Source organism: Monopterus albus, unplaced genomic scaffold (assembly GCF_001952655.1).
Source record: "Monopterus albus unplaced genomic scaffold, M_albus_1.0 scaffold69.1, whole genome shotgun sequence".
Lineage (NCBI taxonomy): Eukaryota > Metazoa > Chordata > Actinopteri > Synbranchiformes > Synbranchidae > Monopterus > Monopterus albus.
Genome location: NW_018127949.1, coordinates 2,213,394 through 2,225,229, shown reverse-complemented (window position 1 = coordinate 2,225,229; position 11,836 = coordinate 2,213,394). Strand labels below are relative to the sequence as shown.

Genomic DNA, 11,836 nt, shown 5'->3' with positions numbered 1-11,836 from the left:
TTTAAAGCATTTTTCCATGTTGCTGTTGTTCAAATTAGGATGCTGAAAATAAAAACTCCAAAAATAAAACCAACACAACCCTGCCAACATGTAAATATTTCCCCACTCTTCCACCAAAAAAATAAATGACACAAATCAAAACAAGAGTAGATCAAAACTTCTTCTCCATAATAACAAAATGAAGTAAACTCTGACATCCTGTAAACTTTCTGCACAAAAGTTCCAAACATATTTGCTTTTCTAAGGCTTAACCACAGAAAAAATTAATTCATGAGAGAAAGTAAATAAGTATTTTTACTCATGCACTCTACAGTACAATTTTGAGATACTTTACTTGTAAACACTTCTAGGGTAAACTCTTCCATCCGCCATCTATAGAACTTATCTAGAGGCCCATCCCAGCTAACAGTGGTTAAGAAGCAGGTACTGGTTGCCAGTCTATCACAGAGTTGACAAACAAGCCCTTTCCACACATGCAACACATAACATAACATTCATGAATCTGTTAAAATGACAGTCAGACCTCACTTTTATGTTAATGTTCCTCATGGCTTTATTCAGACACACACCCCGACCATGACGGAGGGAGCCACGCCATGTGCCATACGCACCAGATCATCATAATCTTGTCCGTGCCTATCTGTTAATGCAACTGCGTGCATTTCAGTCCGTGCTGTGAGTGATATGTAAATGGTACTAGGTCCGACCTAGTCAGACTGCTGTCATGACATATATTGAAAAGTGACTCATTCACACGTTCAGATGCCACTGGATTAATGGAAACGAAACTGTCAGTCCTAACAGACTTAATTCCCCCCCCTTTTTTTATTTCTAGTATTGTAATGCAGTTGATTCTCAGCAGATACTGTCTCAGTTATGTTTATTGAAACCTTGGCCTGGAAATCTGTGTGGACAAAACCCATGGCTACAGATGTGACAGAGGGAAAACTGTACACTACAATGAAAGGCTGCACTATCATGACTCACTGCTTTACTGAGGTATCACTGTGTTGCTCTTGGTATGGAACATTTGCAATTTTAAGCCTTTAATTATTGTTTTATCTTCTTTTGTTTTACCAATTAATGTTGAATGCGCTGTTTGCACTGTCCTGTTGAAAAAGGAACAAATAAAAGGTGTTAAAAAAGATTAATGGAAACAAGTACATGTCTAAAAGGGGCTATAGAGGCAGACACCCATTCACATGAACAATTTAGATTTGCCAGTTAACTTAAGCTGCATGTCTTTGGACAGTGGGAGGAAGCTGAAGTACCCAGAGACAACAAACGCAGCAGGCACAGGGAAAACAAACAGCAAGCAAACAGAAAGGCCCTGGTCAGCTGTGAGGTTGAAATCCAGAAACCTCCTGCTGTGAGATGACAGTGCTAACCACTGCACCACCGTGCCACCCACATAAACATTACATTAGATTGTCGGAACAATACAATAATCAACATAAACAATTCTACACCAGCTGGCTTTAATCAAAGATTAACTGCATAACTTTTACTTTAATGGAGTATTTTTACACTACGGTATGCTATTGCTACTTTACTTCAGCAAAACATCTGAAATCCTTCTCTGCCCCTGACATGAGTAAAGTAAAACCAAATCAGAAGTAGGGATAATTGTAAACAACCTAAATAAATGCCACAGTCAAATGAAAGCAGCCATTTGGCCTCTCCACCCTAATTTACCACACTCCGTCCACTCAGGCCTGCAGCGCTGTGGAGCTGGCTGATCCTACAGCAGGGCGGGCCAGCCTATACGTCCCACTGGCAAGGGACGCCCCGCTGAGAGCCAATCACCAAGCCCACACTCCTGACAGCTCATTACCACTCAATTAGGCAGGTGCACCTCCACACACAGGCTTCTGACAAATGCAGCCCTCCCAGATGCGTGTTTAACATGCGAGAGAATTATATAGTGACAGCAAACACTAAACGCCTCACCCTTATCACTTGATTGCTTCAAGATTGAAATCCTATAATTGGTCCAGGCCAGCGGGAGGAAAAAAAAATAAGCCAATAAATATGATGCAGTCGGCTTGTAATTGAACAATTATGAATTCATATTCATAAGATGCTTGCTGGCAATTACAAAATACCATCTGATTAGGCACAATTCGAAATGACATTGTTCCATGCTAAAGACACTGTGGTATCAGCCTAATAAAGAGAAGACACATTATAGCAGTTGTTCATCCACCGACATGACCTCCAGAGATGGGAGACATGCTGACACAGAGGCTTGGCTGGTGATGGGCCGGACTTGGCATCCATCACTCTTTGTCCCCTAAACCTACTGCTTATACTCACTCACACAGAAAAATAACACCATCAAGGGTTGACTTTCAAATTTTACCACCAGTGGGCACAGATTGTGCACATAACAAAACACAACCAAGGCTAAAAAATGTTGATCCCTTGAGAACAGATTCTAATCAAGATGAAATGATTTACAAATCTATTTAATAAGGCTTGCCAGAAGTCAGACTTGGCATGTAAATGCGGTGGGGATTAAATTTCATCGGCAACCAAGACTGTAACTGATCGCCTGCAGACAAAGGGGGAGCCTGCCAGTTTTTTCTCCCCCTTCCACTTCTCTTCCCTCCCGCCCTCTTTCTCTCCACTGCCTACATTTTGCCTCGTGATCCCTCCCTGGCTATGTGGAAGGACAGGGGCAGTGCAGAGTGGTGCAGTACAGAGTGGAGAGGAAAGAGAGAAAAGACAGGAGACAGGAGAAGGAGGGAGGAGATGGAGACAGAGGAAGGGAGGAATACTGAAGATAAAGTAGTGGTGAGAGAAGGAGAGTAGAAGAAGAAGATGAAGAAAAAGGACAGAGGGAGAGAGGAGAGGAGGCTCAAGGTCAGCGTGAGGACAGTGTGGTCCTCTGAGTTGGACAGAGACACAGCCGCAGTCACCTCTGTGCTAATCAGCCCTTCGGCTGGCTGATGAGGTGTCAGTTGTGTGCCTGTGTGTGTGTATGAAAAACCTCTCCCTTTGCTTTTTTGGCTGCAAATTGCAGGGGCTGGTGGGGCGGAGTAACAATGTGTGTGTGCATGTGTGCCACTCTGGGGTGTAAGCAGTCTGACGTGCTGCTTGTGGTGCCAGTATTGCGCTTTTTTCCCTTTTGCCCTCCCCTTCGCCTCTTTTTTCTTGCATATTATGCTATAGTGACTGAAGCTGAACTCAGCTTTCCCTGCAGTGAGGGCCAGAATACAACTGCCAATTAACACTATGTGCAGTTTGCCAGTGTGAGGCATTCTATTTCAACTTGCTACGCTATTTGAAAAAAAAAAAAAGGTGGGCTAGTGCTTTTTCTTGGGCGTGGCTAACATCTTGCAGGCTTAAAGGGATTGCACACTTAGCTTAGGGTGCAAATGAACCAGTGTCCACATCTGTGACCAGGTTTGTGACCTAACAGCACTGCAGTTTGTGTCTCGTCGGATGAATTTTGTATATCAGACCAGTTGGCAAAGCCAAGTGTCTCCTCCATCTATCCTTGGGTTATTTCTGACCATCTGTGCCCAGTCATTAACAAACCTTTTCACAGTCAATTGTCTTGTTCATCTCCCCTCTCCTTCATTTCTATTACTTGTGCCAGCAAATGGACTAAGTGCTTCTTTTTTTCCTGAATGTAAATGGCATAAGTTAGAAGAGCTCATTTTATTAGCTGTGGCTAAGGAGAGCTGTGGAGCCATAGGTTAATTCAAAGTGGCATCATGAAGGATGCATCAAGTAGTGGAGATCAAATTACAGGGCAAAGCGCTCAGTGGTAAGAAAAACAAGGCAGTAGTATGCTGCAGAATGTGTGAGTGCACGGCTGTGTGTGTTTAGCAGCAAATGTATGTGTGTCTGAGAGAACCGAGTAAAAGAGAGAGGTTGAGGCAAAGAAGACAGCAAAAGGAAAGGAGGAGGAGGTGTCCATAGGGGGCCAAGGGGGGATGGGGATGGAAGTGAGAGCGAAGGGAAGGAGGGCAGAGAACAGGCTAACTGGGCCAGCATGTACACATCACCTCCACCAATTAGTCACTCATCTCCTCTTCACACAATACATCTCCCATTTCTGATGTGTACAATAGGCAGGGAAAGAACTAACTGCAAACATCACTGCCGCAGCAATGGCATTACACCAAAAATAAATAAAAAATAAATATATATCCCGTGCTTGAAATGCATTTAGCCATTTCTTCTCCCCCCTCATGCCTTTGTTATTGGTCTTTGTGCAATGATTTGCCTAAGGACCCAGATTTCCTAGCAACAGCCTGCCACCAAACATTTGGCAGGAGTTCAACATTCTCTCTCTTTGTGAGAAATGGCAGTGCTGCCTCCCTGCTCTGCGTCTGCCACCAGCCCTGCTGCTGCTGCCGCTGGATGAGCCAGACTGGCTGCAAGAGCCCTCTAATAATTCAGTTTTCATCCAATCACACCACACAGTAGCAGGCACCTTGAGAGCCTCTGCCAGGAATCATCAGTCACCTCTTTAACACACATACTCCGACAAACACAGGCGCACATGCAAGCAAATAACATGCTAACATACACATGAGCATTTCAGTAATTAAATATATGGATCAGTGTACAGGACTGCATGTACAGCCCAGCAGTCATTTAATCAAGATCAGCACATATGTTAAAACACAGCAGAGGTTGGTACAGTGAGAGAGAGAGAGAGGGTGTAAATGTACAATCCTGCTGTAAATTGGGTAAATACATCTGAGTACTCTCAACAAGGTTAATGGAGCTAGGAGGCCTCAGTGAACACTGGTCTAGACACACCACACAGTATTAAGTGGGAATAGCTGTGGCAGTGTATCTGGCTAAGTACTTTAGAAGTGCAAATAGGGCTCTAATAAAGCAAACGATCCCTCTGTTTTGAGAAAGAGGCCCAAGAGGGACGCTGAACACCACGTTTGAGATTCCAAGCACTGACAAACACCCATTTGTGGCCCTTCTATCCCCTCTCAAATCCCACGGAAGCTTTTCCATGCGCGCAAGACTGTCGGATGTGGGCAAAACCCAACCGCCAATTTGCAGAGGATGTGCCGTGTTTGCTAATGTGATGCAGAGACTAAAAATGAGACCACACAAACTCTGGAGGATGGACTTACTGATCTGCTTTCAGGCAAAAGTGCTGATTTTTTTTTTTTGTTTCTGTGAACAGGCACTAGAGTACACTCATGCTTGTGGGCACTGTGAAGCTCACTTGGGACAATATGCCAAGGACTATGTTGATGCTAGGCTGTAATGCTGATATATGCCGATAATGAACTGTTTAAAGATGTGGAATGCAGTGCAATTTCAGGGCTATCATGTTGACTTGAGATCAGAGAAAATGCTGATCTGCCGGAATTAAATGTAATCCCAAAGAATGAAACACGATCATGGCAGGCCATCCCACTCCAGAAGCTGTAAGTAAAGACATTACCTCAGTGGTGCAGCTTGAGTGTGGGTGAATGTCTAATCGCACATCTGTTCTCCTCAATCTGTGTGTATTTTTTTTGTCTGTAAAGGGATGATTGTGTAGGAGGAGGGTAAAGCCGAATGAACTTGCATAATCAATTTTCACACTTTCACAGCACCTGTTGGCTTGTCTTCACGTTAAAAGAAATGAATGAATGCATTACATGTATAACAATTTCACACTGTGCTGCAGCTCCATGCACAAAGACGAGGGGAAAATAGGGAGAATGGAGCTGTATTGTCTCAATAGGTAACACAGCTCATTTCACTTGACAAAGGATGAATGGCTTTATTGACAATGTAGAAGGCACGCTGAGGCATTTCCTGAATAAAGCCTCTTAACATTTTGTCCTCTTCTGGCAAAAGAGTTGGGAAACAGTCATTTTGAATGTAGAGGGGCTCACTTACCGCAATATAATAGACCTTGGCTTTCTTCACCAGCTCCCAGTTGCTGTCCAAGTCCAGGTGTTTTTCCTTTTTGTAGCAGTTTGCTGCTGCCAGGTTAGCAACAAGGGACCTGCCGAGACAGACCCCATAAATCTTCAGCCGCGCTTATCATCCATCTTAATTTTGTCTCAAAAACATCCCTAAAAACACTCGGGCCCCAGACTTTCCTTTGTTCTTTCACAAAATAAAAGGATGATAATAGTTTCTTCTAATGTCTGAACCAAGGTGAAGTAATGTCATCTGGATGACGTTATTTTTCTTTATTTTAAAAAAATAGGTTATCCCAAACACCAAAAAAAATAGGAGATTAAAATAAGCAGAGATATTTTTAAGGTCAACAATGAGCCATCTTCAAATTATTCATGCAGGGGAATAGGTGGAGGCAAAACAACAGAAATGTATTAGTAAATGAGCACTTGAGTTGAGTAGTGAGTGGCGGGAGCCGAAAGTGAAGCAGGTGGCATTATCTTAACATAGCGCATTAGCCAGGCCTTGCGTGCCATCTCTTTATGAGCAGCCATCAAAATGAATACAACCATCATTGCTACTTAGGGGAAAAACTGTTAGGCGACCATATGACGAGAGGGTGTTGCCACAGAAAGACATCCGTTTTCACATGGGAAGATGGAGTAGCTCACCATAGTTAGTGTCAAAGAAAAAAGTAACACTGTGCTAAGTTAATCAGGTAGTGGTCACAAAGGACACAATTTGACAGCTAGACAACACTTGACCTGAGCTGCAGTAACAAACTCCAAGGTTAAAACAAGCATGAGAGAAAAAAAACATGAAGTCCAACAGAAGTGAGCAATCCACCACACACTCGAATAACAGCTATAGATTGGTGACAGATCAAAGAAACACCTAAAGTGTCTTAGAGGCAACACATGTCGCCAGAACAGCTTCACTGCACCTTGGCATTGATTCACCAAGTCGCTGAACTCTACTGAAGGGATGAACACCATCTTCCCAAACATATTCCCTCATTTGGTGTTTAGATGATGGTGCTGGAGATGTTTCCTAACACACTGCTCCAAAATCTCCCAAAGGTGTTCAACTGGGTTGAGATGTGGTGTCTGTGAAGGCCATAGCATATGATTCACATAATTTTCAAATAGTCCAAACAAACAAAACTATAGCATAATTTTGTTTTTAGAAAAGCTGATGCATAATTTGTAATTTTGGGCCTTGATTAGCACAGAAACACTGAGATCCGAAATCACCTTAACAATTGAACCTTTGATTACACATGTAAGAGCTAAATAAATGGATTTCCTATGCCAAAATGTGATTAAACATGTAGTATCTTTACAGATCCCAACTCAAATTCTCAGACTTAAGTAGGAAGCATGTTTTTTCTTTGAAGATTTGAACTAATCTAAGCCTGGGGGCTGTGACATACTGGCTCCCAATCCTTCAAAGCCATCACCCTACCAATCAGGCCCTGGCAGCGACCTTTCCTCTGGCCTCCTGAGCTGTCTGTTAAACACCTGTAAGAAATATTACAGAGCTTGTCTCTCTGAGCATGGCACCTGACCTTTTCAGGTGTCAGAGCCCACATCAAACAAGCCCACTAAGACCATTCAGCGAGGTTGGCTCTCAGGGCAGTCAGGGTCCAGCCGCTGACTGACTGACAACTCCCGTAGCAACAGATGAAGGGCTACAGAGCAGGAGACTGTTTAGAGGAGGAAGTTATTGATCTATACTTGGTCTATCATGAACTGGAGTCCTCACTGTTAGCGATATCTGTGTGTGTGTGTGTGTGTGTGTGTGTGTGTGTAGGCTTTGACCTCTGCTGTCTCAGACGTGCTGATGATGATGCTAGCTTGACAGTCGCCAGAGACACTAAAGCCCGTTTTACAACTGAGAAGGCTGACAGGTGAGTTGGGATAGCTCAGCCACCTCTAACACATTGCTACTGTCAACCTATAGATGGATGACAACCCACTGAGGCGGCAGAGACTGAGTGGGGGCCTGAAAAAACACATTCAAGCTGTTCTTTTTCCTTTTGATGTGTGAGCTGAGCTATGATATCCTGTTATGACTTCCAGCCCTGAGGAATCAACTGCCTGCCTGAGGATGTAAAAATGGACCAAAATGACTCTTTCAAAACTGAGTTAGAGGGTCATGTCATGGTCAAGGGTGAGTGAAAGTTAGCTAACCTATTGTCCCCAGTGATACAGGCTGCACAGGTACCGGTTGGCTCCTCGTTTTGTTCATAGTAATGGGCATCAACGTGGGCTTCTTCGGCCTTCTTCTTCAGAATCTTGCCGAAGTGGTCGGTACCGATGCACCCGAAGAAGGTAGCCACTTTGTGAGGTTTCTGGATCATCCACTAAAAACAGAGAAAATAAAAACAGCAGTTGCAGTAAGCTCAGTTTACAAAATATAAGTCTGTTTAAAGGGTCAAGTTCAGCTAAGGCAGATGGCACACAAACTGTAGCTTCACAGCAAACATACTGCTTGTGATATATGAGGGCTGCGAGCTGTCGTAAACAACCCAAGACCAATTCCACTCCACACAGAGGCACTATTCTCATCCAAGTACTCCTTCCTCCCTGTGTGCTAAAAACAGTCTCATCTCCTTATTTACACAAACCCCATAATTCAAGGCTCCATCCTACTTATGCAAACACAGACTCTCTGCGTGTGTGCGAGAGTGTGTACCTGCTACCACAGGACACTCCCCGAACTGCTCGCTGGTCATTTTTTTGGTCTCGACAGGTCTGATGTACTCAGTGACTTTTACTTGATGAGAGAGGGGAGGGGCTGTTCAAATTCTGTAGCGCTCAGGTTTAACCTCCAAAGATTTACTGACGAACAGTACGTGCTGCTGTTTGCTCATTTTATTGCAGCCTCCTGTTTTGTTGCTGACGGGGGCCCCTTGTGAATGAGATGTTGCTGCTTTCGGGGATGACCTGTATATGTGTGAAATTAATCATTTCACACGACCAAATAGCATCTCGGTAGGGGAAGAAAAATGCATTTTCATCACCCATCCTGAGACTCTCTCTCCTGTTATGCTTTGGTCTCCAGGTAACTAGTTCAGATGGGAAAAAAATAAATAATCAAATAGAAACATAAAATTATCCAAGAAAAAAATTTCATTACTTTAAGCAAGGCTCCGGTGTGTACCACTCAGGCAGCCTTGGACAAGGCTGCCAACAGTGATTATTTTCACTTTCATGAATCATTTTTAAAAATTTTTACAGTAAATTCCCCATCATAATTTCATATATCCCACGCTGATACTGCATTTTGTATGATCAACGGTCCAAAACCAGCAGTATACAGTTTAGAGTGTTACAGAGAACAGTGGCAAATCCTCACATTTACTGTGGTAGTAGCAGCTGCAACCAGAAAATGTTTGGTAGTTTTGCCTTATAAATGATAAAACACTATTAAGTGGGAAAAATGTCAATTGATTTTTCATCCAATAAACTAATCAATTCATCTTAATGTTTCCAGCACTAGTGCCAGTAAAATGAACAGTAATAAAGCCACATATGTCTGCTGTATCTTGGGCCATGAGCGGTCCTGCCATGTGTCATCTTGAGTCATGGTTCAGCCTTTCAGCTGAACCAAACACACAAACGTATGAGGAAATCCACAGTGAAGGCTGACAGAAGTGAACTCTTCTTCCCTAACCTTTTGCTGCAGGCACCTCACACTTATCAAGGTCACTGACTCGGGTACATGTCAAGTCCAATCTGATTTTCCCTTTGCCGTGATGAGCTCTGAATCCAAGGTTAGGAGCTGCAGGCTGTAAATAATGACGGCGCAGCCCCTCCATTTGCAGGCCTCTCAGGTGGGAATAGAGAGGGCCATTCAGGGGCCCCTGTCCCTCTGATGACAGCATGGTGAATCACAGTGCAACCAAAGAGCTCACAACCAGATCACCCCCGGCCCCCACCCCTCTGCATCTGCAACTCTCCTACCTCCTCCACCTCCTATCTGTCTCTCTCTGACCGTCGGCTGTACTCTCACTGCCAGCTCAGCTTGTCATTTTACAGGGTCATTAACAGACACATACACACTAACTTGTGCATGAGTACACAGCGCACCCACGGAGGAAAAAGGCTAACATACACAGACATACAGAGAAATCCTCTCTAGCGCCACAGCGCCGAAACTCCCTCCCTTCCTAAAAAATCCACCCCTGCTTTTGCCAGAATCTGCTCTCCTACTCCAATAAACACAAAGCGGCGATAGATAAGAAGAAAATGTCTTCATTATGAGCGGGTAAAGAAAAAAGTATCTTGCTTTTTTTTTTTCTTCTGCTCTGTGGTGCACAGGAGCAGGGAGTTATATCAATTCATTTCCATCCCTGGCACCCTGCAGACAATCCTTCTCCATTCCCAGATTATGTGAGATAATACCTCCATTATGACAAAAGCACTATTCGTGGGGTCGCTGAGAGGTCAACCAACCCTGCGCTGGGTATTCATGCTTAGTCACATCCCAATTATACTGCAGTGGCAGAGGCAGAAATTGGCAAATGTACATCAAGGCGCTTCATTACTGAGGGCTGCTCCAGTGAAATTAAGCAGCAGATGAGACAGAGTGAGATTTGCCCCCAGGCGGCATGTTAGACAGAAAAAGAGAGGAGGATGGAAAAAAGAGGGAAGCTGAAGTAACAGATTTTGCTGAAGGAGCTAAGAGCTTCTATCTTGCACAGCGGCTCATGTATATTGACTTAACTAGGGAGAACGCCAGCCTCCAAAGATTAATAAGTTCCCATGATACACAACAGCTACATATCTCTAAGTATGTTTAGATAGGGAAGGGAAAGCTAATACAAACAAGCAAGAAAAATCTCCTTGAAAAGCAGGGGTAAGATGCTGCACAAACGCTAAAGGCAAAGTGATGATATGTATACATTATGTTAAGTGGAGATTAAGTCTGGCATCTCTTTCTGTTTGGATCCCATTTACCCAAATAATCTCGACCCCCCACCCACCCAAAATTGGCCCTGAGGCCCCCAGATAGCTATTAATTATGACATCTCATGGTTGCAAGGAGCCCCACTTGGGGGGCTGACCTAGGCCTGCTCCTAGCAGCTGCCACCTTTCAGTATGAAGGTAACAGCGCCGCGTGGCAGCTTCCAGGAGGGCAATTACACAGCCTCGACGAGGCGGCTCAGTGTTTGGGACTAGGGTGGTCAGACTGCCATTAGCACTATAAGCTATTACATTCCCCTCCTTCCTCCTCACTCACTTGCTGCTGTATATTGATGAAGTGGTAATGGGACCTCTAGTTAGATATTCCTCCTGTAAAAACATCATCTTGTTTCTAGGCTCCCTGAGGGGTCAATGTATTCTCCTGGAGTTGTTGGAAATCATTTCTGCTCTATTAATGATGCAATTCCAATGCAATTCAGCTCTACTGAAGACACTGCACTGTGGGCTTTTGTGGGGAATTGATAGACAATATTGTCTTTTATCCAGCAGCTTGATAACAAAGTGGTGCCTTCTGCATATCACCAGGAAGCCGGATGGCCATCAATCCAGGTTCCACCCTCTCTCCCTGCTCAGTTCATCAGTACAAGTCTCCATTCACCTCACGTCACCTCACCAGTGGGGTCCTCTTGAGAAGAACATGTCCGTGCCTAATGGTGGCCACATTAATTATAGGCTTATCAAACCCAACAAAAACTCAGTAGGGCTATTTATAGAGGCCTAAAATAGGGTGCTGCAGACTGGGGTAGCCTGTAACAGCCTCCCCTCACTCTACAGCTTGTCTATTAGAGTCCAGAAGTGAAGGCTGATATCCGTTTCTTTTTACTGTACAGTTAAAACAACTAGCAAACATCTGTCCATCAAGATCTGTCATGGCGAGTGCTTTTATATAAAGCGTGGCAAAGCAGAGGGCCCTCACCATGAGTGCTGACGCTGATGAAGTCTGGCAGCTTTCATTAAATCACTCTTTC

The 11,836-nt window shown here is 44.0% G+C and overlaps 1 protein-coding gene across 6 annotated transcripts in view; it reads right to left on the bottom strand.

The window, feature by feature from the left end:
• adkb (adenosine kinase b) overlaps nt 1-11,836 on the bottom strand; it is a 113,618-nt gene that overhangs the window by 61,753 nt on the left and 40,029 nt on the right. For all 6 annotated transcript variants that reach the window (XM_020605269.1, XM_020605270.1, XM_020605276.1 and 3 more), the window contains exons 5-6: nt 8,070-8,242; nt 5,872-5,980 (exon numbers count right to left, since the gene is read on the bottom strand). In XM_020605269.1, coding sequence (XP_020460925.1) covers nt 5,872-5,980; nt 8,070-8,242 — 282 coding nt within the window. The remainder of the gene's footprint in view (nt 1-5,871; nt 5,981-8,069; nt 8,243-11,836) is intronic.